Raw genomic sequence first — 27,367 nt, forward strand, 5'->3', positions numbered from 1 at the left:
GTACTTATTAATGACAACTTTAATATGAACATGTGTTTGACCCTCAAGAAACATTCATAACTTAAAGGGAAGAGCGGGTTGCCATGGAGAGGAGTACATGATGCTTAGGGACGGATGGCATGCAGTTTCTGGATCCGGCTGATGCTCAAATACATCAAGGCAACTGATAACCTTAGTCATTTGAACAATCGGTACTTCTTCAAATACTGGTTCACTTCTTCCTTGGGGTAGGGACGGAGCGCAATGCAAGTGGCGATATTCTCAGGCTGCTCCAGCCAAAGCACATGGTCAATGTTCTTCTGCTGCAGAGTCTCAGCCAGCTCCTTTAGGGTGCTTTCATCTGCAGCCTACCAGGAGCAGAGCACAGGACACAGACTGAATGGCCCACTTAGGAAGTGTCAGAAGGTAATGAATAAAAGTGTGGAGGGGGTTCCTCTTGACTCAAAGTGGAGGAACAGCTCTCTCAATGAAGGAGCTGTAGAGCACGTCTCCAGAAGCATCAGCTTCACCGCCCCATTTGCATTCACTCTCTGTAGGACCTTAGATAAGCGGCCTGTGGGTAGGAGAGGGAGAGGCGTAATCTGCCCACTTCTAAAATGGAGATGATTTTTCTCTTCCCTCTTGAGATGCTGTATGCATTGTCCATAATTGTGCTCTCTACATTTTCTACTTCTCTTATGTCCCAATCCTTCAGCCAGCTCTGACTTAATTAAGAGTTGAGTAGGAAAGGATTTCTAACAACACATCACCTCCATCTCCATCCTTCCCTCCCGCCCAATCCCACCCAAACCTGAAGGGTTTTCCTTCTGCTGGGAGAGTTCCCGCTTGTTAGCTCAGCGGGCTCCGCAGGCAAACCATTCTCTCACATCCTTCTCCCACTGTTTCTCCTCATCCTTATCACCATGCTGACTCCCATTAACAAGAAGTATTGAAGCTAGCACTCAGAAAATAATGATAATTAGTGTGTTATTTGGCATAGGTATTCTTTTTTTTTTTTTGCGTAGAAAGGCAGAAGCCACTAAGATAACTAGAGCTATGTCTTATCAAATTAGAGGATGCTGAGATTGTCACTCTTTATCTAGAGCCCTCTGGGCACAGCCATGCTGGAGAACTCATGGACTTCCCCTCCCCGCTCCTTCTTCAGCACCAGACAGCAGCATAGGACAGTGAGTCCAAACTCTCGCTCTGCCCCTGATTGTGTTTTGTGTGTGTGTGTGTGTGTGTGTGTTAAGTAGGCTCCACACCCAGTATGGAGCTCAACTCGGGGCCAAACTCACAACCCCGAGATCAAGACCTGAGCTGAGATCAAGAGTCAGACACTTAACCAACCGAGCCACCCAGGGGCCCCAGGGATTGGACTGTGGGATCTTTGAGGAGTTAATGTGACTTAGCTGGGACTTTCTTTCCCTTTTGTAAAACAGGGATGATAACGCTTCTTAGCAGCAGTGACGATTCAATGACATTAGGCTCAGACTAGTGCCTGGCACATAGTAAGCACCCAATAAGTGGAGTTAGCCTTGGCATGGTCTTATATTTTATTGGTCTTTATGGCTCCAGCACCACCTTAATTTAATCAGGAGTGACTCTTTGATCCCCTTCTTGAGTTACGGCTAACAGCTAGGAATCATCAGATGTCTTTCAGACTTAGGGGTCTCACCTAATCTCTGTGGGCTTCAGACCTCTTATCTGAGAAAGGGGGTAAATAAATATACTATCTGCCTGAATGTGAGGGAGGGGGGATATCTGAACCAGATGATTTCTTGAGCCCTTCTTCCTATAAAAAGAGTATAAATAAAAAGCTATTTGCTTCTTTTCTGTCTACTCAGATTCTCAAAACATTTCGCCACAGGTTATTGCCTGATGTTTTACTACCCAACAGAAGTTCTTCTCTTGACAGAGAATCTGCTTGTGCCAGCTAGCCATAAGGGTATTACCCCACTCCGGGATTCTAGTGTGTTTAAAATAAATTTTATAGTGTAAAGTAAAATATATGCTTAATGTAGAAAACTAGAAAGACTAGAGAAGCATTAGGAACTAACCAAAATCCCACCACGTGCTTAATATTTGGATTTATTTCCTTAGTTTTTCCTTCCAAAATCTGAATCATTTTGTATAGAATACAGTTCAGTTAGCATCACATAATGAGCACTCTTACAGGCCAACTAAATATGCTCCAAAACCATGATTTATGCTAGCTTTATAATAGCACATTTTATAGGCATAAAATGAACCAATCGCTGGTGTTGGAAATTTACTAATTTCCACATTTTTTACTATTATAAAGTGCTCCTATGAATATTCTTGTACTATACAATGCTCTTTGGTGCATCTGATTATCTTCCTAGGATACATTTCCAGCAGCAGAACTGACAAAGGGAAAAGGTAAGGGTAAGATCTGTTTGGCCATCTGCAAAAAGAACCTGACCTCTTATTTTACACCGGTGGTGTCTGGTATTTATGATGCTAGGTTCAACTTATATTAGGTACACATTTACTTTAAAATAATTAGGCGTCGTATTCCGGTAATGCTTCAGTTTTACTTCACTTGCAATAGGGAACCCCGTGTTCTTATCCCTTCCGAATCGGTTTTTCGGGGAGGGCGCGGGACAGCACCTTTGGGCGTCGCAATAAAAGGCCGACCCAGTGCACAGGTAGAAGGGCAGGGCCTGGTTCCACCGGCCTCCGCCCTCACAGGCACCTCCTAAGAGCGACGCGGGTGAGAGCGGACGGGTGCGGGAGGCATTAATAACCCGCCCGACGTCCGCTCTTCACACAGCCAGACCCCGTCCAACCAAGGCAAGGCTCCGGGAGCAATAGCGGAAGCCCCTGAGCCCTTCCCAAAGCTTAGATGTAAACGACTCCTCCCCACTACCGCCGTACCCACGCTACGAAGTTAAATCTGGGCCTCGGTACCACACCCACTTCCGGTCTCGACGGCCTCGGCACCCCTCCCCCTCCGCCGGATGCCTCACCTCGAGGACCACCTTGCGCATGCGCCCCAGGTCTTGGAGGTAAGCGGCCGTGTGCGGGTGGTCGCGGTGAATGTGCAAGGCCGAGGTGGCTGCATGGCAGGCCTGCGCTACCAGTGCGCCCGCTGGCCAGGAGAATGGAGCCTGCGATAGATCCTTTCGTAACACCAAGTATTGGACTAAGATCTGCGGCTCCGCGCCAGAGGCCGCCATCTTCCGGGCCCACCGAAAGGCCACACCTACTCCCCGGTGCATGCCGGGATGAGGGAGGGGCCCTGAGCGCAGCCATGTTTTTGTACGGCGGGGGCGCAAAGCACTCTGGGTCCGATTGGTTTGATTTTTTTTTGAAGGCTTGGACGGCGGGAACTCTCGTCCTCGTCCTGGGTGAGCGAGAGGAGCGGAGGTAAGGGGAACATAAGACCCGGTGACGGAGGGGCGGTGACCAGAGTGGAAGGCTGAACGGCCTCTTACAAAGCCGTGTTCTGGGGCGCGCTCAGGGGCAGGTAGACGGGGACACCGCCAGCCGGGACCGGGAACGGGAGGGGCGGGTCAGGGTGCCGGGGGCCGGCGGTGCGTGCCCGAGTTGTGCGCGTCCTGCCGTGAATAGGTGTGACTTTCTTGCCTTTTTACTTTTACCAGCAAGGAAATCTGGGTCCCTATTGCCGCTTTGCTGCCCAACTTCATAGGAGGGCCTGTGGAAGTCTGAGGATGGAGTGGGCGAATGACGGCAAGTCCGAAGGAGGTATTCACAGGCTCGCCCTTTCGCCCTTATTACTGCTGCCACGACGACGCCTAGTTAAACGAGCCCTTTCCTCCTCTGACGGATGTGTGACCTCGCCTGTTTGGGAGCATTGTGGTGAAAGGAACCAACTGCAGACTGAAAGGGACAGGCAGCTAAGATCATTCATTGCACAAGGAAATTACTTCAAACATTTCTAGGCTCCGGCCCCTTTTTAAACCGAGAGGTCGCGTTCCTAATATGCCCAGTGTTTATATTCAGAGCTACAGTTCTAGCCAGTGGGGTCTCTTTCCAGGATTTGTTGGGGTCACTTAGGCATTACACTTGTGGAAGGGTCGGTGCCAGGCAGTGACTTTGGTGTTGGTTAGACCTAGGTTTGAGTCTTGGCTCTGCCATTAGAAATATCGTGGCCTTAGGCAAGTTATTTTACCTTTCTCTGCCTTAATTTCTTCATCTGGAAAGTGGAGGCAAAGAATAGCCTTAAGGTGGTGGTTGTGGAGATTAGATAAGTATTTAAGTCTCTTCAAGCACATGCTTTAATTCTTTACATGGTTTGCAAGTAAAGCATGTAGCACAAGTGTCTTAATATGTAGGAAATGTTCAGCAAATGCCTTATTGTTAGACTTGATTGGCATTTTGAAACTGTGACCTCTCCTGTATTGGTCCTTAATCTCTTGGGAAATGAGATTTGCCTCTGAATTTCTGTCCAACCATGAACTTGTTTTCCTTTCTAATACCCAGTCTTATTGGTAGGCAGTTCCCTCTAGTGTGTATCTTTATAGTCCTGTGTGAATAATACTTTTCAGAGCTTCAAAGTACTTAATTTAAGTCTCTCTGGATGTCTAAATTAGTGCATTAGCACTTTGGGAAAACATGTATAAAAGCTAATTTAAAAAATAATTCTACATTTAAAAAAAAAAGTTTCTGAGAGTCTGAATTTGGTGACCCCGTTTTCCCCTGAGTCCTTATTATCATGGGTAACTGAGATGAGTTATATTCAGAAAATGCTCTCTTTGGACAGTGTCCTGGTCAGGGACTGCTTGTACATTAGTGCTGAGCCTTTGAGGTTGCTTATCATGGATTTCTGTTGTCACCTCCTCTGGTTTTATAAATTGTAGCCAATGTCTAACATGTTAGCTGACCAAAGTTCTGAAAAAAGAGTCACCCTCTGTCCCCCCCTGAAATGCTCCCTGTTGCCAGAGTTAGAAATCCCTGGCTTCTTGTGAAATTGCCTTTTTACTTTCCTCAGGTGTTTTAGCTCACTTGGAAAGACTAGAGATTCAAGTGAAGAGATCCCGTAAAAACGTAGAAGATCCGCAGAGAGCACAGGCAGTTGAAAGCGCTCTTGGGACCAAGATTCATAAACTGCGGTGTCTGCGGGATGAGCTGAGAGCTGAAGTGAAGCAGCATCAAGCCAGAGTGAGTGCAAGGGTGACCTTAGCAGGTTTTCCCGGAGTGAAAAGAGCAAGCAAGATCTGGGAATTAGCAGATTTGTATACTGGGTTTCACCTGTGATCTCACTGGATTGATTGCAGCCCTTGACCTCTCAAGTGATCAGTCCTGTAGAATCAACTAATACTAGTATGAACCAATAATTGCCAGACGTTCCTGATAGACCAGGCGGGTTCTTTGTAATAGTCTCTTAGCCCGAACTCGGAGACATGAGCCTGTTACTTCCGTCTCAGCCCGACTTGAGTCATTGGCACTTTTGTCATTAGCGCCGTCGTCCCTTTACCCACGCTTGAACCCACACAGTGAACTTTCATTCTTGCCTCTTTCCAGTTTTCTCTCAAGCCCGGGGTCCATCAGCAAGACATGTCAAATTTTCCTTTAGATTGTCTTTGTACTTCAAGTATTTGGATGCCAGGATTATTGCAGTAGTCTGCTAGTTGTTTCTCTTTCTGTACATCTACTTCTCCAATAACTCCTGCATGGCCAAGAAGATGCTTCATAAAACACTGCGTCATTGAACTTCACGTAAATGTAAAAAGTATAAACTCTTTCATGTCTGACTTTTTTTTGCTGAATGTTCTGTCTGTGAGATTCATCCAAACTGGTGTATATAGTGGTCATTCTTTTTTATTGCTGCATAGTAATTTCATTTTATGAATAGTCCACAATTTACTTACTGAATTATACTGTTGGTGACATTTGGGTTGTTTGGGTTGTTTCACTTTGGGGCTGTGAAACTGTTGTTCCTGTCTTTTGATGTAAAAATATGTACTTTTCTATTGGGTGTATACCTTGTAGAATTGCTAGGTCACAGGGTAGGTATGTTATCATTAGTAAATACTGCCAAATAGTATCTGGAAGTGATTATACCAATTTTACATTCCCAGCACCAGTGTATGAGATTTCCATTGTTTTGCATCTTTACCAGTACTTGATATTGTCAGTTTAAAAAAATTGTCACTCGGGTGGGAGTGTCATAGTATCTCATGGTGGAATAATTTGCAATTGCCTTACAACTAATGCTGTTAAGTACTTGTCCAATACAAGTCTTCTGTTGTGAAATAAGCTTTTCAAGAAGGCTTCTGCAAAAATTTTATTGCATTGTCTATCTCTTACTGAATTGTAGAATCTTTACATATTTTGGGTATGAATTCTTTGTTTGGGATATGTATTATGAATTTTCTCTTAGCCTGTGGCTTGCCTTTTCACTCTCTAATGGTATCTTGTGATGAAAAGATAGTCTTCATTTAAATGAAGTTTGATTTAGGAATCTAACTTTTTACTTACTGCTCTTGTTTTCTTTTAATAAATTTTTGCCTAACTTAAGATGATGATGTTCTGTGGTATCTTCTAAAAGCTCTATGGTACTTTTTACTTTCAGAATTACAGTCCATCTGGAATTGATTTTTGTGTATGGTATGAAATAGAGGTCATATTTTTTTTGTTTTTCCATATGGATACCCACTGCATCCAGTACCACTTTCTGAAGTCCATTCTTTTCCCATTGTATTGTAATGGATCTTTGGGTCCACTGTGGGCCTGTTTCTGACTTCTGTTCCATTGGTCTGTCTGTCTTTGTCCTAGTACCAGAGGTTCATTTACTGCTAAGTGTTGACACCTGTCATATATGTCGTCTTCTTCAGAATTATCTTGGGCTCTTCTTGGCCCCTTGAATTTTACATAAATTTGGGAATCAGCCGTCAGTTTCCAAAAACAAACCTATAGATTTGATTGGGATTGCATTGAATCTATACACATAATTTGGGGAGTATTGAAGTATTTTCAGTATTGCATCTTCCAGGCAGTGTACATGATCTATCTTTCCATTTATTTAGTTCTTCAATTTCTCTCAGCAGTGTATATAGTTTTATGTGTAGAGGGCTTAAATCATTCATTATATTTATCTTTATGTATTTGATTTTTCCTGGTATTACTGTATATGGCAGGGGTCAGCAGACTTTTCCCGTGTAAGGCCAGATCATCAGTATATTAGGCTTTGTGAGCCAGATGGTCTCTGTGGCCGCTACTCAGCTCTGCTGTTGTATTGTGAAGCAACACAAACAACATGTAAATTAATGGGTGTGTTCCAGTAAAACCTTGTCTATAAAAATAAGTGTAGAGTTAGGTTTGACCCATGAGCCTTATCTCGGTGAACCCTGATACATGGTATTATTTTTTAGAAATTTGATTTTCAAATTGTCATGTACAAATATATTTGATTTTTGTATATTGACTTTATATATCACAACTTTGCTAAATCCACATTAATTCTGTTTATCTCTCTATTCTTTTGGGATTTCTACATTTGGAATCATGTCATATGCATACAATAACAGTTTTGCTTCTTTTCAATCCTTGTAGCTTGTTTTTCTTGCCTTATTTTATTAGCTGAGATCTTCAGTATATTGTTGAGTAGAAATAGTCTTAGGGTCAACCTGTTTGCTCTAAATTTTGTATAGATACTCTTAGCAGATTAAGGAAATACTCTTCTATGTCTAGTTTGCTAGAGTTTTAATTGTGATCAGGTATTGAATTTTACTAAATGTTTTTACTGCATAAATTAAGGTGGTCATCTGGCTTTTCTTCTTTGATTAATGTAGTGATACATATTGATTGGTGTTTGAGTGATAATGACTTACATTATTTTACAGGTTAAAGCATCTACTGTCAATGTAGAACCTGACCAAACACTGGAAATCAGTGAGGAAGAAGTTGCGGAAAGAAGAAAGGAAAATGTGAAAGCCATTCTGCAGGCATATCGTTTTACAGGTATAATTTATTTTCTGACCTGTTCCAGTCTGAGTCTCTTGTCTCTAGTGAGTTGGTTTGCTAGATATATTATTAGTCCTGGACTTATTTCATGAGCATGGGTTTTTGCCTTCCTCAGCATACACACACAGAGCTGGCATACTATTTGTAGGCATCTTGACCTACAAAATTGGCCTCTTTTTGCAGAAGATTGATTGGTGGCCGGCTTAGATTATTCATTTTAGCTATTCAGTGTGTTTCAGAAATTGTACTAGAACTGCCTTTGCTACTGGCTGGCTCGATGCCACTGGTCAAATAGTTTGAACCCGTTAAGTCTCTGTTTCCCCATTAAAAGGGATTTATCCTGCCCATTATCTGTGGCATAGAGGATTGTGGAAGGAAATGGACTATTGTACATTAGTTGACACTCAGAGGAAAGTAAGAGGTAAAATGAAAATTTCAAAATCTCTTCTTCGATAATTTGGTATTAGGATGTTTTATTTTTTCCACCAACCATCTTCTATGGTTTTAACAACTCAAATTCAAAGTGAGCCAGAGTGAGTGAGAAGAGTCTATGATGTTCCTTCAACACACGTTTGAACACATACTGTATGTACGAGGCAGTGAAGCGAATGGCATACGCAGCTGAAGAACATACTCCCTTTGCTGACGTGTGTTGAGAGGTTTCATCTTGTTTGCTTCAGGGCTCAGTGGGAAACTGACCAGCCGAGGGGTCTGTGTGTGCATCAGCACTGCTTTTGAAGGAAATCTGCTGGATTCCTATTTTATCGACCTTGTCATACAAAAGCCACTTCGGATACATCACCATTCAATTCCAGTCTTCATTCCCCTAGAGGAGATATCTGCAAAATACTTACAGACTAATATTCAGCACTTCCTGTTCTGTCTTTGTGAATACCTAAACGCTTATGCTGGGAGGAAGTACCAGGCAGATCGACTTCAGGTATTTTGTCTGGGATTTTTTTTTTTTTTAATAGATTTTATTTATTTATTTGACAGAAAACACAAGCAGGGGGACCGGCAGAGGGAGAAGCAGACTTCCTGCTGAGCAGGGAGCCCGATGTGGGGCTCGATCCCAGGATGCTGGGATCAAGACCTGAGCCGAAGGCAGACACTTTACTGCCTGAGCCACCCAGGCGCCTCTGTCTGGGATCTTATATAGCATATTTTATGAGCCCAGAATAGGCTTAAAAAGGGAAAAGGGGGGGTGGGCAGGCAAGTTTTCTTTTGTATTTTAAAATGTTTTCTACTTCTGAGCCAGAAGTTTGACCATTATCCTTCTGATGCATGTTTCTTATTTATATACAAGCTATTTTCCACCTTCTTCCCCTGTTGAAACTCTGGATGCTGTTGAAGCATGGATACTGGTTAAGGGATTATTTACTCCTTGATGGTGGTCCTCAGGCTTTTATACTTGACCCTTTCTTCTCTTCACAAAGTAGTACAGTCACCTCTCATTTTATTGTACTTCTCTTTATTGTGCTTCGCAGATACTGTGTTTTTTTCTACAGATTGAAGGTTTGTGGCAACTCTGTGTTAAGCAAGCCTTTCAGTGCCATTTTTCCAACAGTATTTGCTCACTTTGTGTCTCTGTGTCACATTTTGGTAATTCTTGGAATATTGCCAAATTTTTCATTATTTGTTATTGTGATCTGGTTATTGATTACGACTCACTAAAAGTTCAAATGATGGTTAGCATTTTTTAGCAAAATATTTTTTTAGCAATGAAGTATTTTTAAATTAAAACATGTACATTAGTTTTTTAGACATAATGTTATCGCATACTTGATAGACTGCAGTGTAGCGTAACATAACTGTCCTGGGAAACCAAAAAATTCATTTGACTCTATTGCAGTGGTCTGGAACTGAACCCACAGTATCTCCAATGTATGCTTGTGTAGTTTCTATGCTTTTAATTCACAGGGATTTATAGAGTACCTACTGTGTGCCAAGTGCCTTGCTAAACCTTAGGTATAGAAGCAAAGCAGAAGAATACATAGGGGAATACGATCTATCTGTCTAAACTCTGGCCTTCCTTTTTGGGGTTGCAGTGGAGCTAGGGTTGGGCTAAAACAAATTTTTTTAAGTAGACGGGAAATGAATGCAGGTAAGGAATATGTGACTTTTATAAGCTTGGTGTCCTGTTCCCCCCCCGCCCCGCCCCCATGCGTTTAGAACACCTCTGAAGTTCTTGGTTGTCAGTTAGACTGACACGAGAGTGCAGACACAAAGCATCTTAGCCAGCTCTACCAAGACAGTGCATCTCCCTCATGCCCCGACCATTTATTTAGTGCTTTCCGCAGGCCTTTCTAGGGTGCCGCCAACTCTTAGTTATAATCTTATAAATCTTTATCATTAGTCCTTTTTACAGGCTTTTCTCTGCCCTTTATTTCTCTGAAATTTGATGCACAGGCCCTGTTTTTGTAGATGTGTTTGAAGTGTCACAACCACTCGCTGCCTTTGGAACTGTAATCATCATATATTTGGTGTCTGTTTTGATCCCCACCCTCCTCAGAGTGACTTTGCAGCCTTTCTGGCTGGGCCCTTGCGGAGAAACTCACTGTGCAACTTGCTGTCGTTTACTTACAAAGTGGAGCCACGGGGCCAGTCGTTCCCATTTTGTGCCAGGCTGCTGTATAAGGACCTCACGACAGCCCTGCCAACTGACGTCACCGTTACGTACCAGGGTGAGGACGGGTGCCTTGACGGAGAAATGATAATGTGCTCTGTGTGATTCAGGTTGAATGAGACAGGGTAAAATAGGTAGACTGTATCAGTGGGACCTCCGGAGACCCATTCTTCTGTTAATCTACTAGAAATGTACTCAGTAAAATACAAAGAATATTTTCCTTCTACCATTTTTCCTCTCCTCTTTGTAAGTAGTAAACATAATTACCCTAGTTCCCACCTCCTTTGCTCCATCTGACTCTGCCAGTGTTCCTTCAGTCGATGATTTGTTGTCATTGGAGACCCCTCTTGAGGAGAGACCGCTAATGAGGCTGAGTCGTAGGGTCACTTGTAGTGAAGAGAGGCAAAAGACTCATTTCAGTAAGAAGCCAATTAGACAAGTAAGTATACACTTAGCTCTCTAGAGCCTCTTCTGTGTACGGGAGTTTTTTAGGACTGGCTGAGAGAGATCGTGTTATTGTTTTAGTTAAATGTACCATAGTAAGGTGACATGGGCAATAATGAAAAATAGGATCGAATATTTTTAGGAGGTGGAAGTTTTGAAGCTGCCGCAGATTTCACACCATAGGTTTTAGACTTCTGGGCAGAGTGTGTTCGGGTCTCGAAATTTCACTGGTCCAGTAAAGGGCAGTCTCAGCTCCAGACCAGAAAAAAAAAAAAGAAAGGTTACATGGGTCCAGAACATCAGTGATCTGGGTTCTGATTCCCCCAGTTGCACTAAATGAGATTGATATAATCTGTTTTAGGAATGGATGCATTATCCCCTGCCTGGGAAGAACAGCGAGCATCCCATGAAAATCTGTTTTTTTCAAAGCCCCTACATCAAGTGTTTACTTCATTTGCAAGAAAAGGAGAAAAGTTGGATATGAGCCTGGTCTCCTAGAATATTTTCATTGGGAATACGTCAGAAGTGAGTAAAATAATTCTATGCACAGTCCCAGGCTAGGTCCTGGCAACTGAATACTGTTGAAAGGCTCAGACCCCTTGCCTGGGGCCCGTCCTTGCAGTGAGAACGGTTACATACCTCATCAGGGTGGTAAGGGGCAAGTCTGGACAGTTGAGGTATTGATTTGATCACATGTTTTAGCTGAAAATCAGAAGGGATGATGGGGCAGAAGGCATTTTGTGAAAGAGGGAGTATGTACCTTTTAACGAAAGAGTATTCCTGATTTTTATGACAGCTTTAAGTAATTCTGCCTCATTTTCCTGAGACTTTTGAAAAGAAAGTTCTTAGAACACTCCAGGTTCCTGATATGACAGGAATAACACGGTTAAGGAAAGTGTGTTTGATCTTTAGTTTGAAGCAGTATGTTCTAGGCTACGGTTTTATAAAGAATACAGTGTAAGTACTGTGGATAATCAGGCTCTATGTAGCTAATACTTTGTTTTCTAAACATGTTTGTAGAGAGTTGAATGTATTAAGTCAGCTATAAAAAAGCATGATCAGAAGTCTACTCAAACTCAGTGGTTGTAAAGGGCAGCAGATCCCCCCTCACCTCACTGCTGCAGGCCCTCAGCCACAGTTCCGCAGCTGTCTCCCCCCATCTCCTGGTCTTAGTAGTGGGTCATTTCTCCTTATATTATAACCCTGGTCTCAGCCTTGCTGACAGCGTTCTGTTATAGGGATGGTGCCCAGATGTGAAAGCCTGTGTCTGGTGCCTGTCCCTGCTTTGCCCAGTCACAAATAGGAGTCCTTCCTGCCCTGGGCCCAGAGCTGCATCCAGGCCCTAACACAGTCAGTCACTTCCTGGACCGGATGACCCAGCCTACATGTGTGGGCACCCAGGGGACAGATAGAGTCCACTTGTACCACCATTTAGAAGAAAGCTTGAGAATAATCAGACGTCTTAGTTCAGGCCCTTGCCTTGCAGGCACGTGGTAAGGATGCGTGGTGTGAGTTAGCAGAGTACCGAACCGAAGTTTCACAATGAGCACATTCAAGTTGAATAAAGCTTTTAATAAAACAGTCTTGTTCTTTATCAATACCTGTAAATTCTCTTTTAAAGCAGCAGCAAAGGCGACTGTAGCAAGAGCTCAAGAGGCAAGGCAATATTGGAAAGTGGTTTTTTTTAACAGAAAGTTAAAAATATAAATGTAGAAGATCTGTTTATATATTTTTCTCTCAGAAATAAATTCCCTTTCCCTCCCTCCCACCAGGTAAAAGGAAATATTGCACTTTCTGCTCTCATGACTAAGGTGGCAGGGGTTCCAGAAGAACCTTTCAAGATTATCAGGAACATCAGCATGAGGGCCAGTTCACCTAACCCGGACCACATGGAGACGAGCAGGTCTCCAGCTTGAAAGACTGCTTCAGGTGAGCGCTGGGGAGCAGAACACTTGCCTGCTCAGCTGTCAAGTCCTGCCGAGTCCTCGTCTGAAGCCCAGCTCTCCCATCTGTGCTCCCAGCCCAGAAGCAAAGGCAGCTTTGTTCCACCTTGGACACATTTCCTGCTCACAGTGGCCGTGGCCTCTCTGGGGGAAGGAGGGCTGGTCAGACCCAGAGCCCTGGAAGGATTGTTCCAGTACTACACCTAAGACCCCTACTCTCTGAGGAAGCTACAGGCACACTGAGGAATAGTATGGCCGCCCTCAGAGCTCACGTATCCATGAACAAATGAAGACTTGAGGAGATTTTTAAACCTAAAGTCTATGTGAGTGTGCACTTCAATTTGGGAATGCTGGGACTTGGTCATGTGTCCTTTCCCAAGGCCTTTCTGTGATTCCAAAAAATGGGTTCTCCCTTCCCATTTGGACTGTGGTGGGGCTGGAGGCCATTCAGGAGTTGTCCACCACCTGGTGGGGCAGGGTGACCGAGGAGCCGTTAGGGAAGGCAGCTGGCTTCTCACGCCCCTTCAGGAAAAAGGTTAGCAGTTCCCCCTTCCCTTTCACAAAGATGGGCCCTCGCCTCACAAAGCGGAAGCCGTACTCTCGGAGGATGGCTTGTGTTTCTTCCACCACCTGTAGAGGGGGAACATCGCGTGAGCTCCGAGCAGGGCAGCAGGTCCCAGAGAGCCGGCCCCGTCTGCGCACCAGCGGGCACAGCCGGAGCGCTCGCCACAGTGCTTGCTGTCCCTGGAGGACGGCCTCAGGTTGCCTGCGGCAGCATCACTCCCTCTTCCTTTGTCCCCTCTCCCCGCTTTGTGGCGCTTTCCTGCCAGACCCAGCTGGCCCGGCTTGGGGAGACTCCAGGGGGGATTGTTGGAGGCACGAGATCAGAAAGTTCATACCAAAAGGCAGGATAGTCTTACCAAGAAGTTAAGCCTAAATTTCGGAAAGGGGAGTGAAGTATTTCCTCCCTTCCCCTGGGGCAGCTCTTGCCACCCTTGCCTGCAGTCTCCCAGAACCACCCCCTCGACACTCCGGGCTGACAGAAAGGCGGCAGAAGGGCACGGCGACACGCCCTCATCCGCTTTTGTTCCCGGCCCCCGGGCCTGAGCTCACGCTCTGCTCTGCTGCTGGACATACCTGAATGTTGCCCATGACCCCTGTGGACTCCATCCTGCTGGCCACATTGACCGTATTGCCCCAGATGTCATAGTGTGGTTTCCGGGCTCCAATGACCCCAGCCAGGACCCCTCCTTTGTTCATGCCTGGTGGAGGGACATAAAATGGAGCACAGCCACGAGCCATATTTTGTCCCCTTCACTGTGCCATCTCAGAAGCCACCAGCCCCTCTCCCAGAGAATCCACCACCTGGCCCCAACCACAGAGCTCCTGAGTCTGCCAACCTACTCCTCATGAAGCTGGTCCTGAAGCCACCAGGGGGCAGATGCGTCCCCTGTTTATCCTGTCCTGGCCCGTACGCTAACTAATTCATGCAGTATGGAAGCTGCCAGCTTCACACCTGTCTGGTACTTGAGGTGAGCTCCTCCAGAAGTGAGAATCCCACCTCCACCCCCCACAGTGGGGACAGCAGGGGACATTAACAGGCTGGACCGAGGCAGCAAAGCTCTCCGCAGGCGTGCAGGACCGCCTGGGGAGGTGGACAGCCTGCCTTCGCGGCCACACTCAGAAGTCAGGCTAATCGCGGCGAACGGTGTGGGACACACACAGCTGGCCCTCATTTCACCAGATGCGCCGTCCGATGACCGGGAAGAGATCCCTAAGGTCCCAGAGCCGTGCCTGTGTGACCCTCCCCACCCTAAATGCCTCCAGGGCTAAGTCTCGCCCTTCCTGCTGATGTGCCGAGTCCCTCGCATCAGGGAGCGCGGCAGGGAGCACCCAGGCCCGAGAACTCTTACCGATGCGCAGCATGAAGTTGTTGAAGGACTGGTTGTTGATGTTTGTGAGCGTATCCTTCATGGCCAGGGCAAAGTCGGCCAGATCGGCCAGGTGCTGCCAGCGCTCCTTGTCTGACTTCTCCTCCTGGGCCGGGGAGCAGCGGCGAGGGCGTCAGGAGCCTGTACGGGCCCCTCGCTCCCCGTCACGGCGTTCTGCAGGTGAATTCCTGCACCGCGTCGTCCGAGGCCTTATTCTCCACTTCCCACAGACGAGTCCGTGACCTCGACCTCGGCTTGTCACTGACCGCTCCCCTGCATCCCTTAGGGCCCGCAGGTGGGGAAGAGCGGTCCGGGCCAGCTACATCGCTTCCTGTCTGCCATCATCCCCGCACCTGAACCTGCGCTCTGAATTTGGGATAGTTCTCACTTGCATTCCTTAACTAGATTATAAGCCCTTGGAGGTTATGACCCATCTTAGACACATTTCTTTAGCCTCATCCATAAAATGGAGATGGTAGTAGTACTTATATAGGACAGTTGTAAGATAAAATAGGATGAGAACAGTCTAAGAACAGCTGTTAGGACCAGGGCGCCCACAGCTCATTTCCTCTCATAAACAGCTAGCTCCACAGGTCTGATATAACAAACAACAGGCTGACGCCAGCCAGTGAGCTCCGAAGACCCCTTTCCTATCAGAACTACTCCCAACCTGGATGTTTTCATTGTTACGTAATTGCTCGATGGTCGCCACTCCCCAGTTCTTTCAAAAGTCTAGAGCATGAAGGAAGCATTGCCACGATTAGAGCAGTTATGTCTGGCCTAAGCTGTGCACCAGTGGGGGGGTTGTGTAGGCTATTCTTTCTCTGCTTGTGAAACTTGGCCAGTAAATAGGATTTTAAATTTGCATCACATGGTGCCGGTGGTGTGTGTGTGACCCGCTGACCCAGCGGTGCTCACTAGCATCAGCTACCCTTGCGACTCCTTGTCTCACACGCTAGGTGTGGACGGCCGCGCTCTTGCCCCAGGAGGCAGGGCCCCATCTCCTCCAGCCGTGGGGTGGGCAGCTACCTTGTTGGAGCTGGCAAAGCCGTTGGTGTTGACATCGGGGGTGACTCCTGAAGCTGCCATGTAGGTACTGCCAATGGTTTTGATCTTGGTGATGACCCGGAATTTGGGATTGTCCAGGAGCTGAGGCCAGTATCAAAGGAGAGAGAAAGGTCAGCAGAGTCCAGGGAGAGAAGTGAGCCAACTAAGTGGCAGATGTGCCTGTTTACAACCACCCCATAAGACATCCAAGAGATGCTTTCCTAAAAACTATCAATTCTGCCACTTAGCGGTCACATCATGTAGGTAGACTTGCTGATGGAGCCTCTGCTTCTATGACCTTAACATGGGACAAAACTGCCAGGCCCCTGGGGTGCTTGAGCGTATACGTAAAAGTATTTTCCTTGGTGATACAAGTTACCTAATAAATATTTACTGAATCTGAATTTGAGGGTAGGAGGAATCCAGTGCCTCAGGATCTTGTTTGGGCCAGTCCTTATGCTGTGATCTTGTAGGCAGCTTCCCGGGCTCCTGTCTTTCCCACTCAGAGCCCCCAGGCAGCAGAAGCCCCCATGTTACCGGGAGAAGCTCATACGGGAAAACAGAGCAGCAAGGGTAACTACCATTTCTCTGATCCCTGCAGCCTGTCCTGAGGTAGAACCTGGAAAGAGCTGGCTTTGGGGCAGGAGAGGGGCAGGATGGGCACTCACAGAATCAAAATCTGAGATGATCTCATTGAGGAAGCGCAGACACTCAATGCCACCATTATTGATGCTCTCTTCCGTGTAGAAGTCGGCAAAGTTGGGCAGAGAGGCAAACATGACTCCAATCTCATCGTAAGACTGGCTGTACAGCTCCTAAGAAGAGGCAGGGCCAGAGTGCTCAAAGAAACGCTGCTGGAATGGCGTGCCCCAGAAACGACTCTGTCTTCCACACCCATGATCGGTGTCCTTAGCTTTTTGGATGGACATCCCAACTTTGCATTATAAGGAAGTGGCTCATCGCAACTTCAAACAAGTAAAGTTTCTCTGGGCCCTGTAACAGCCCCAGCTTTGAGAAACGGTGGAAGTGAGGCTAAGAACCCTTCTGTGTGAGGAGATCACAGCTGACAGAGGTTGGGGACTTCCAGGGATGTGTGGCCCACAGAAAACATCTAAGCGGTGCCCTTTACCGGAAGCCTGTGACATGTTACAGTCGCCACTTGCGTGCAGCCCAGCCCGGACCAGTGCCCGCTCCTGAGGAGGCCTTGGGCCCAGATGGGCTGGCGAAAGCAAGCCGGATGAAGACACATAGCCTCGTGGCTGCCGGCTACTGTGTGAGGCCACCCCTCACCTCATCTCTCTTCTTGGACCCCAGGAAATGGCGTGCCACGTGCTCAGGCAACATGTTGGTGACCAAGGCCTCATTCCAGCGCCGCATCTCGTAGACACGTTCCTTCTGGTCGTGGACCTCGATCTTCCACAAGAACAGTGTCCTTGCCAGTTTTTCTACCTGTGGACGGACACAGGCAAGGTGTGTGCTTTAGCCGGCCATGTGAAGGAAAGACGAAGAAGAGAACTTGGAGGGGTTCCACGGGGAAACACTGGCAGGAAGACTACTAAATAGCAAGGGAAAGACGACGCAAAGAGACCCACCGACTGAAAAAGGCCACCCTGCAGCTACAGTGGGGTTCCCGGCCTCGCCGTGGTTCTGCAGAGCGCCGAGAGCCTTCTGGGTACATGGGAGGCTCCCCTAAATCTGGGACCTCATTCTAGCGACGGGTCTGTCTTGGAGGCGGATGGCAGCCGTGGGGATCTGCCAGCCTAGGGTGAAGTCCCCACTTCCGCCAGGCTCCATCGGGCTAGAGAAGGCTGTACTTTCCCTGGCAAACCACTGGGGGGCACTTGGGCTCACGGGGAGCTAGTTCCCCGCCCTCTCTCTCTGCTTGCTTCTTTTACCTCTTCCTTGGAACCAAACAAAACTTCATCAGCTTCTTTCCCTTTCTCTCCTGGCTCCATGGTGAGTGTGTGAGTAAGTCCCAGAGCCAGGGTGGGTGAAAATCCAGGGGCCCCTGGCCTAGGAAACATGTTCTCCAAGCTTTTAGCCTGCTCTGTATGCTGCTGCAGCATGTGCCGGAGGCGATCAGGAGAAGAGGGCAAGGACGGGCCTTGTACGGCGAGGGAGGGAACCGGAAAGCGGAGGGACGGTGGCCCAGCCAGGGCCACGTGCTGGGCTGGGTAAGGGAAGCCAGCATTCCCAAGGAGCCTGCGTTCTTGGGCCGAGACTGCTTTCTCAGGAGGCCCCACTGGCTTGTATGCGAGGGGGAGGGGAGGGTGTGCAGGCACTCACGTGGCGTGAGAAGTAGTAGAAGCTCAGCATCATGACGAAGATCATCATGGTCATGGAGTACTTAGAAGGCACCAGGGGCAGGCTGCGGGGCAGAGAGGAGTTTGATTCCCTCCAACGGGGCTGGGCCTTTCCTGTCACCCTGGGCCAGAAACTCCTCCCAGCTCGTTAAGCACCTTCACATCAAGTCCGGACTCCCACAGGTGAATCTTTCTTAAACCACTGGGCTCCCAATAGGCAGCCCAGCCCTGGCCCCTCCTGGAATCCACCCGAGGGCGCCCCAGATGTTTCATAAATACTGTAGGTGTGACCACGGAAGCCTCTGGAGAGAGACTAGCGTTGCAGTGATGGGACGATGGCACCATTTATGATTCTTTTTTAATAACTTCACATTTTTGTATGGAGCTACAGTTTTCATTACTATACAGTAGTCTGTTGTATGAATAGATCACAACTTGTGTCCCCATTTGCTGTTGATGTGGTTTGGGTTGTTTTCATCTGCTTTGGATGTTTTGTGTGTATGTGTAGCTATGATGAACAACGTGACTGGACAATCCTACACACACATCCTGGGATGCAGAGGTGTGCACGGACTTCTGTAAAGTGTAAGGGCGCAGTGGAATTGCTGGGTCCTAGGTCTATTTGCAACTTTACTGAATAACTCCAAATTGTTTTCTAAAATGGTTGTACCAATTTATACACCCATCAGGAGTGAGTTACCGTTGTACTTGATGTTACCAGACTTCTTCATTCTTGCCAAACTGGTAGGTGTGTAGTGGTCTTTTGTTGTGGTCCTGGTTTTCACATCCTTGATTACATGAATGCCTCTCATTTATTAGTGGCCATTTAGATTTCTTCTTTTGTGAAGGACCTATTCATTTCTTCTGCCCTCATTCTGTTAGGTAATCTATTTTTTGTTTCCTTTAACTTACTTGAAGGTCTAATTAAGTCACTGAATCACAAAATTCTAAAACTTTAGAACTAGAAGGGACCTTGGAGAACTTCTAGTCCAATATCCTTTTCAAGACATGAAACAGACTCAAAAACTGGCCTGCCTGCAGCCCCAGAGACAGCCCAGCAGCAGGGGGCAAAGCCTCATCTTCCAGATCCTCTGGGCCGGGTGCAGGGCTCTTCCCTCATTTCTCTGTGGTCTGTCCCGCCGGTTCCCGCTCTCCTCACCTCAACCCAGCCCCCGTCCCACCCCCTAAACCACACTGCTGCTCCTCCCCTGGCTCACTCTGAGCCCGGATGGGCCGCGACAGCCGGGTCCATACTGAGGTCATTCTACCTCTGGCTCCAGCCCTCCTGTGGAAACACATACTAACTTCCCTAATGAATATCCCACATCGTATGCCTCTGAAGGGGTGAGATCACGGCCTTCTCTTGCTTCCAGAAGAGAGAGTGCGGACCAGAAAGGGGAAAGCCGCTGCCCTCACCTGCCAGTGCCGTTGAGCCCAGGGGTGGAAAATCCCTGCATCTTCTCTAAGGCGACCACGGGAAAGCTGCAGGACAGAGGCGCAGACTCAGGCCCCACCTGGGGACAAGCGGCTGATGCCCAGTGGCCAAACACGGATCATCCACTCATCAAGAATGGAAAGGATCTACCCCAGGATCACAGCCAACTAGTGGCATCTCTGTCAGAAGCCACGAACCCCGATTCCCATACCGTCCTTTGTTGAGCCCCAGGCCCGTGACCTTGAAGTGGGGACTTGGGGGTGGGAGGAAGGAGACAATACAGATCCCCAAGTAGGCTTCATCTTACTCATGTTCCTGAAAACGTCTACGGTCGTATTCATCAAAGATGGGGCGCCAGGCATAGATGTTGATGACGGCCACGGCCCCGGTGACGAGCAGCATGAGTGTGAGCTTCACCATGTGGCTGACCTGCACCAGCATGATGGTGGCAATGAGGGACAGCACGGCGACATAGTTGTAATACTTGGGGTTCTCTACGCAGCCATCCTCCGCCTCCAGCCCTGCGGTGCTGTTGTTCGGTCCCGTGTAGTACTGGAGACAGCTGAGCTGGAGGCCAGGCCCGGGGCGCAGGGAGGACATGGGGTGCAAGGGAACAACAGACACTGGTCAGAGGCGGCTGGGTCGTGGCCACCACGTCCCACAGCTCCCTCGGGAACACTGACAGACGGGACAACTGACCGAGGAACAGAATACAAACGTTAGTAATGCCCACTAAGAGCTGAACCGTATCTTATTTGATGTTTATGAAAATTCTCGAGCGTCTCTAGGACTGCCACCTTTACAGCAGAGCCGAAGGGACTGGCCTGGTGCCGAGCAGTGCACTCAGCAGGCGGTAGAGTCAGAGCGAGGAGTGCAGTTTTTAGGTTTCACATACAACACGCTCTTGCCCACGGCACAGTGTTGCTTAAGGAGGGGCCGTGGGGCCAGCCAGGGAGCCTCCGTCACGGCTTCGCGGCCTGGCAGCCAGTCTCTGCTCAGACGCTTCGGTTTCTGGGGCCTGCTCCCGCCGCTGGGCAGACGGAAGTCAATGGCAAGTGCCTCCATCAACTGAAGCCAACCTACTTCCTGTAACTTCCACCCACTCGTGGAAGGTGCTCGTCTGGCTCTGGGAAGTTCTCAGCATGTGAGAGGTTTTCATACCTCCCTGGTCTTTCACCCCTCCCCTGGCAACAGGATCTCGAGATGTCCTGCATAGAGTCCGTGACCCTGGTAAACAGTGGTCCCCAGACCCGGCACCAGGCTCCAGGTGTGCTCAGCCAGGTTAGGGGCTCGGGCTTCTCTTCCCTGCGCTTGGGCACCATGCGACAAGGGGCACATTAGGTTCTGCAGCTCCTGAGTTCTAGTTGGACTTCGGATCAACTGGCCCAAGGGATAAGTCTCCATGGTGAGTTTTTTCCCCTGTGCTTAAATTGTTATTTGAAAAAAGTAGGACTTTTTAAGAGCATGTATACAGTACTGCCAAAATTGTTGGGAACTGTGAGGACTGACGAGAATGTCAATTGCAGCTCCAAGCTGCCAAGGCTCAGTAGCTGACTGGTGGTTCTGAATCCACGGAGCTGGGTTTCTTTCTTTCTTTTTTTTTTTTTTTTTTAATATTTTGTTTATTTGAGAGAGAGAATGAGATAGAGAGAGAGCATGAGAGGGGGGAGGGTCAGAGGGAGAAGCAGACTCCCCGCCGAGCAGGGAGCCCGACGCGGGACTCGATCCAGGGACTCCAGGATCATGACCTGAGCCGAAGGCAGTCGCCCAACCGACTGAGCCACCCAGGCGCCCCACGGAGCTGGGTTTCTAACTGCTGTCACCGCCCCCCCCCCCCCCCCCAAGAAAGCATCTGGCTGCTCCCTTGAGACCTGCCGCTTCTCCATGAATTGAGAGCAGAGAAGATGATTTGTCTGCCCCTAGCCATTTGGGCTCTAGGAAGGTCTGGCAACGTTCAAACGGATGAAGGCAAACAAGAGAGCTCCTTTAGCAGAACAGGTTTCCCTCCCTGGTCCTGGATACATGACACTAGCCACACTGTAGGGAATACTTAAGATGTGCATTGTGCCCCTTGATCAGTAAGATAATGGAGTTTCTTCACAGGATTGGGATTTAGAACAGCTCGATCCCTGATTCTGTCACTTACTGACAGTGTGAGCTAAAACAAGTGAATTAACCTGAGCCTCGCCACTGTAGATAATGATACCAAACGTCTTGGGACTGTTAGAAAGATTAAATGAGGCAACATCCAGCACGGGGCCTGGGGCATGGTGTCAGGCTCTTGGACTCTGGGAGAGCAAGGAGCTGGGGCAAACAAGTCAGTCTCAGGTTTCTGGGGTAGAAGACCCTGTCCATTTGGCCAAGGTGATCTGTTTAGGAAACTAAGTGCCACTCTAAACCTGTGTCTAGGGGTGGAGGATTGGTTGACCAACTGCTCATCCTGGCCAATACAGAAGCCTTTCTCCACTGAGAGTGAGGGGAGGGGCGTCCCTTGACCAGGCACAGCAGGAGCTCACCATGTCCACGACGTTTGCCATAACCAGAATGAAGATGGCTAACATGGCCCAGGTGTTCCTGGCCCAGCGGGTCCGGTCGATCCAAGTCGAGAAGGCAACGAGCTTCTTAGGAAAGGCCTAGAAGGAATGGAATTTCAGGGGCCGTGAACTTTTGACAGTCTTTTCTCCCATAAATAGGACTGCTAATGATTCTGGTTGCTCCCCTACCTCCCAGGAACCTAAACTGTAGTCCACCAAAAACTGGCAGAGCTGAGAAGGCAGCACAGGAGACTGGCGCTCTGTATCAGTTCCTCTGGAGGGGTCTGTGACACAGCAGGGCCCCCACTGGAGCCCTCTCTGGAGCAGACAGTGACCAGGCCAGGAGGCTGTGGGCAGTGCCAGCCAGCGGCAGCCCACCCCGTAAGTCCAGCAGCAAGGCCGTGTCAGGGAACGATTTTCAGGGCCAGCCACGTTTGCCTGGCTGCTCCCGTCTTCCCTGGGTCAGTATAGCCGAAATCCTCCAAGTCACCCGGCAAGCCACCTGCTGGTCTCGTTACCCTGAAACACTGCTTTTCTCCTCTCAGTCTGATCAGAAACTCTGCAAAGCACCCCAGTTCTTACGGGAGAAACCCTCAGTCTCTTTGTCTGGCTTTCACGGTCCTTCATGGTCAGGGCCAACCCCCTTCCAGCTGGGCCTCCACTGCTTTTCTACAGTTTCCCAGGCGTTTGTCTGGGCTCTGGCATAGGACCGTGCTTGCTCAGCTGACATGAGTGCGTGAGTGACGAGGAAGGAATGGATGGACAAACGCCTGAACCGTCCTAACACGACAGTCTGCTTGTACCGAGTCCTTGGGACGCCTGACTCCATCCATACCGCTCCCGCTTCTGGAGGGCTTCGCAGCCAAAAGGAAAAGTGGCTCTTACCCGGGGAAAGATGGCGGCCAGCGAGCAGATTGTCAGGATCAGAAGCAGAACCTCCCCGACCACAAAGGTCATGTAGTTCGTTGTCAGCCTGTAATGGGGAAACGACAGGGAGGGGGGCGGAGGGATCAGTGAGATCGGGGAAGGGGCTACGAGAGGCAAGAAGGAGGGAGAAGAGCAGGCTCTCTAGGCCTGCACCTGAAACGTTCCCAGGACGCCACCGACTCATGCCTCCTGCTGCATAGACGAGCCAGAGGCCGAGTCGGGCGGCTACCAGCTGAGTGCAGGGCCCGGGAACGCGCGCCGCCCCCCGCCCCCAGCGGTAGCTGTTGCTGGGGCGCAGGGGGTTCTTGGGAGTGAGCACTGTGCCGTGAAGGGGGAGCGTGGGACAGGGCGGCTCGCCTGCTGCCAAGGGCTGGGAGGGCTGGGAGGGCTGGGAGGGCTGGGAGGGCTACCCCCCCGCCCCAACTGCACAGAGCTTCACAGTTGAACAGGGCCTCCCTCACCCACCTTCGCAACTCTGAGCAACTCGGGGTCTCCAAATCCTGCCCGTTCACACAACCCCCACCATTTGGTTCTGGAGCGACCTCTGTTGCTAAGCCGGTGCCTGATTCTCGGTCACCTCTCCTCTCCCTTGGGGTCTTTACTCAAATCCCACCCTGTGCCCTGTGGGTGAGGCCTGTTCCGCCCCGTGCTGGACACAAACGCAGAGCAGACCAAATGCAGAGCATTCCTGGCTCCCTTCTTCCCTTCTATCCACCCACTTGCCGCTGTCTGCAGGCATGTTCTGATTATTCAGTTGTTGACCTCTGTCTTGCCCTGCTAGAATGTAAGCTCCACGGGAGCCGGGCTCTTTGTATGTTGTCTTCACTGTATATCCATAGGCCTCAGAGCCAGGCACCGAGCACCGGTGAGTATCTGCAGTGAATGAATGCATTTGATCCTTCCAACAATCCTGGGGTTAGCAGGGCAGACATTATCACCTTCAAATTGTTGGTATCATCATTGTCTTTGGCTTCTGGAACCTTAGGGACACGGCCATACAACAAATCGGCCAAGAAGCGTGTCTAGAACTTGTAACTAAGTCCAGGGCTCTTTACAGTGCCCCTAATTATAGCTGGAACAGGCCCCCACCGCCTCCCATTTGACAGGGAACCCCTGCGCAGGACTGAGCGGCCGAGGGGCTGCGGGGAGGGAGGGGCGCGGCAGCTGTCCTTTGCTTGGGCCTCAACAGCTGGGGAAGGTCTCCAGAACATCCCTTGCCCCGGAGGACCTGCTGCTGTGTGACAGAGCTGTTTGTACCCAGAGTCTAAAATCCATCGGCTAAGATGAAGCAGGAAAGGGAAGCCAGATCAGCCTTGGTGACCGAGCTTGAGGAGTGTCCCCCATCTTCTGTCTCCTCGTCCCAGAACTGCTCAGGCCCACGCAGCCAGGGTCTCCATCCTCCTGGACCCCTCTCTGTCCTTCAGCTTTCTCAGTCCTGGTTTTGATGCTAGTGCTATTCTAGAATCCCAGGGTAGATAGGAAGGAGAGGGTCCAGGGCATGGTCCTAGCAACACGTGGGCCTGAATTCCACTGGGCTGTTCCACCGGAGGCAAGGAAGAGACCAGGCTTTTGCCCCGATGTCATGCTCCAGCGGGAGGCCCCTACATCGCTCACGCCTCTGGCCTAGGAAGCTCATCACCTTTCACCCTCCCCTAGCCTAGCAGCTCCTGCCGTGCCCTCCCTCACCAGGGGTCGATGAGTATCTCGACCAGCGCCGTGCAGAGCAGGACAACGCAGGAGCAGCTGAAGGCAGCCCCGCTCTGCTTTTCCTTCTCCACTGAGTAGCGGGTTTCCATCTCGGGGTCCATGAACCGCATGGAAAGGAGGAAGGTGTTTCTCTTCTTCACTCTGCAGTGGAAACAAGCCCCAGGGAACACAAATGTCACACCTGCCTTGGCCAATCAGGAAGGGGCTCCACTCAAGATGGCCAACTCCCCGAACCCCCAAGTCAGGGCCCACGAGTGTGTGCAGAGGAACCACTTACACCTGGGCGGACTCTCGCTCAAGCAGGGCCTCGTTGAGTAGCTGGTTGAGCTCATGCTCGTCCTCAGAGGCGTCCACCACTCGGTCAGCCAGGTCCTGAAGGCGCAGCCTCCGGCGTGGGTTGGGGAACGAGGGATTGTCAGCCTGCAAGCCAGCGCGGGGGGTGGGGGGTGCAGGAGGATTTGGGGAAAGAGGGTGGTCAGGGGAGGGGAGCAAAAGGGATCACACTCAGGAGGACTAGGCCCTCGGGTCTAGAAGCCACTTCATGGGAAGTCTTCCCAATGCCCCCATGCAGCTCCTTCTGCTTGGGTCTGGACCCAAAGCCACAGTCCTTCCTGGTTTCCCGGGCCCTGTGGCCCCTGCTAGGAGGAGGGGGTGCCACCCAGCCATGCGCATCGGCATCCCTGGGGAGGTGAATGGCCCCAACTCTGGGGCTTAAGGGAGCTCTTAAAGGAACACACATCCAGTTCATTTGGGGGAGGAAGGTCTGAGGGGCGGGAAGTGCTGGGAGAGGAAGGGATGCCCTCGTCACTAGTGGGGTGGTGGGGCTGAAGTACCCGCTACCATTTTTATTCCTACAGAGGAGAAGCATCGGCTCTAAAAATATGAATCCAGACTGTGATTACATGGCCATCAGCCCAAATAACAATGGACACTGGGCTCATGAGAGCTGTGTGTACGGGTCCAAGAGAGCCCGGCCTTAAGCTTGGGTGCACCGCTGGCTGACGATAGGACCCATGTCACTCATGTTCCCCAGCTCCAACTTTCTTCTCTGTAAAATGACGTGGAAGGTCTGTTCTAGTACCAAGAACCTCTGTCCCCGAAGCATCTGCTGGAGAGTGTGGCTAATTATGAGGATGGAAGAACCACAGGCTGCTAAAACTATCTGCGCCCTCGTTGCTGAGTTACATCAGGTCTGTATTTCCACTTTCTATCCAGAAAATCATGCTAGGGAAGAGTTGCTGAATGTCATGGTGATCCAGAAAAACCCAGTTAACCTTCAGCCCTGTCTCCCCTCTTGTTCCGCAGCACGTGATCTAGAGGCACCAGGGCAGCAAGAATGGGGTTGCTGCCAACGAGCTCACCTCGGCAGGCAGAGGTCCCTGTCCCACAGCATCTGCCCTCATCAGTGAGCGTACTTGGGCAGCTCTTTAGTAAAGGACAGGTCCTGGATGCTCTCCCAAGATGGACCCTGTCCTCGGGGGTGGGTAGCACGTTCACTCCTCTGGAAATCCCCCATCTGTGCCTGGGACTTGTGGTGTCTGGACCTCACCAGAGAGGTGAGCCCACCCTGAAGTCTCACTTCCAAAACAGTCTCATCAGATCCTACAGAATTTTCCACGGATGTCCTCACTGCCCTCAAAGCCACAGGATTCTGGTACAGGAGAGCTACACAAGGCCTCAGAGCTGAGCACCTCTTCTGACCCTCCCCACCCCCACCCCAGTAGCTACTGAGACAGTGGGGCCAGGGTAGGAGGTGATGCCCAAGGTGACACCACTGAGAAGGAGCGGAGCATGGGCCAGTGGCCAGGTGTCCTACTCCCGCACAGGACACTTCCGACAGCAACCTTCACCTCCCTGCCCCCTGCCACGCCCTGGCCCTCACCGTACGCACCTGGCCATCCTGCTCGTCAGGCTCCCCCGATGTGGAGCCGCTGGTGTGGATGCTCCCGTTGGGCTCCTTGGTCTCAATGAGGGCGGGGGAGCTGGGCTTGGAGGAAGCTGGCGCTCCGTTTCGCAGGGCCTGCAGCGGGAAGAAGTGGCCATCAGAAACCCCAGACACAGTCTGCCCACCCGCCCCAGCGGGCCTGGTTGGTCTACTGTCGGTCTGAAATCTTGCCATGAGAGTTTAGAAGCCTGCAGGCTAAGAACTGTCCTACCTGACTCCTCCTCTAGAACGCTGGTTTTAAACGCCGTACACTCCTGGTGTCTATTTCTACTACTAGAATTTTTCTAAGTAAAGAAAGACCCTCCTGTTCCAACTCCTGTTTCTAAAATAGTAACACAATGATCCACAGAGGTCCTTTTTGGTTGTAGCATCTGTCAAATGCCTTCCAAAAGTCTGACTAAATCCCACAAGCCCGTTTGCCCAGAGATGAGTCCTTTTCCTTGACAGAACAGGTCAAACACTGTAACCCACGGCGAGACAGTCCACTCATTTCACGAGTATTTGCGGAGTCCCTAAACTTCAGGGGATACACGAAACATCCCGTGTGAGCTCACATTCTAGTGAGGGAAGGCGGACAGCAGGAAGACAAGTCA

At 49.6% G+C, this 27,367-nt stretch overlaps 3 protein-coding genes across 8 annotated transcripts in view; 1 reads left to right on the forward strand and 2 right to left on the reverse strand.

Annotated features, from left to right (window-relative positions):
- Positions 1-3,237, reverse strand: PTRHD1 (peptidyl-tRNA hydrolase domain containing 1). The gene is made up of 2 exons (XM_045884203.3): positions 2,973-3,237; positions 1-347 (listed from the first exon to the last, which is right to left on the reverse strand). The coding sequence occupies exons 1-2, from the start codon at positions 3,222-3,224 to the stop codon at positions 177-179; spliced, it is 423 nt and encodes a 140-aa protein (XP_045740159.1). The 5' UTR covers positions 3,225-3,237; the 3' UTR covers positions 1-176.
- Positions 3,220-27,081, forward strand: CENPO (centromere protein O). Of its 3 annotated transcripts, XR_010405466.1 has the most exons (10): positions 3,220-3,372; positions 3,609-3,711; positions 4,958-5,127; positions 7,812-7,929; positions 8,613-8,872; positions 10,445-10,616; positions 11,364-11,527; positions 12,775-21,066; positions 25,687-26,019; positions 26,135-27,081. XR_010405466.1 is itself a non-coding variant. In XM_064571943.1 (7 exons), exons 2-7 carry the CDS (start codon positions 3,678-3,680, stop codon positions 11,498-11,500), a joined length of 891 nt encoding a protein of 296 aa, XP_064428013.1. In that variant the 5' UTR covers positions 3,220-3,372; positions 3,609-3,677; the 3' UTR covers positions 11,501-11,529. The 3 variants fall into 3 exon arrangements, 1 of the variants encoding a protein (XP_064428013.1); XR_010405467.1 differs by lacking the exon at positions 11,364-11,527; XM_064571943.1 differs by lacking the exons at positions 12,775-21,066; positions 25,687-26,019; positions 26,135-27,081 and having other exon boundaries at positions 11,364-11,529.
- The window catches only part of ADCY3 (adenylate cyclase 3), a 77,066-nt gene continuing 62,252 nt past the window's right edge, over positions 12,554-27,367 (reverse strand). For 3 of the 4 annotated variants that reach the window (XM_045884199.3, XM_045884198.3, XM_064571934.1), the window contains 14 exons: positions 26,721-26,849; positions 25,107-25,249; positions 24,809-24,970; positions 23,081-23,168; positions 22,178-22,294; positions 19,969-20,228; positions 19,643-19,708; positions 18,210-18,291; positions 17,214-17,372; positions 16,592-16,738; positions 15,906-16,025; positions 14,859-14,982; positions 14,083-14,207; positions 12,554-13,575 (listed from right to left, as the gene is read on the reverse strand). In XM_045884199.3, coding sequence (XP_045740155.1) covers positions 13,393-13,575; positions 14,083-14,207; positions 14,859-14,982; positions 15,906-16,025; positions 16,592-16,738; positions 17,214-17,372; positions 18,210-18,291; positions 19,643-19,708; positions 19,969-20,228; positions 22,178-22,294; positions 23,081-23,168; positions 24,809-24,970; positions 25,107-25,249; positions 26,721-26,849 — 1,905 coding nt within the window. In that variant the 3' untranslated portion in view covers positions 12,554-13,392. Of the gene's footprint in view, positions 13,576-14,082; positions 14,208-14,858; positions 14,983-15,105; positions 15,243-15,905; positions 16,026-16,591; positions 16,739-17,213; positions 17,373-18,209; positions 18,292-19,642; positions 19,709-19,968; positions 20,229-22,177; positions 22,295-23,080; positions 23,169-24,808; positions 24,971-25,106; positions 25,250-26,720; positions 26,850-27,367 lie in introns of those variants that run through there. The other variant, XM_064571933.1, reaches the window with a different exon arrangement.

The sequence above is a fragment of the Mirounga angustirostris genome, unplaced genomic scaffold (assembly GCF_029215605.1).
Source record: "Mirounga angustirostris isolate CCGP_5_RB_7025 unplaced genomic scaffold, mMirAng1.0.hap1 SCAF_10, whole genome shotgun sequence".
NCBI lineage: Eukaryota > Metazoa > Chordata > Mammalia > Carnivora > Phocidae > Mirounga > Mirounga angustirostris.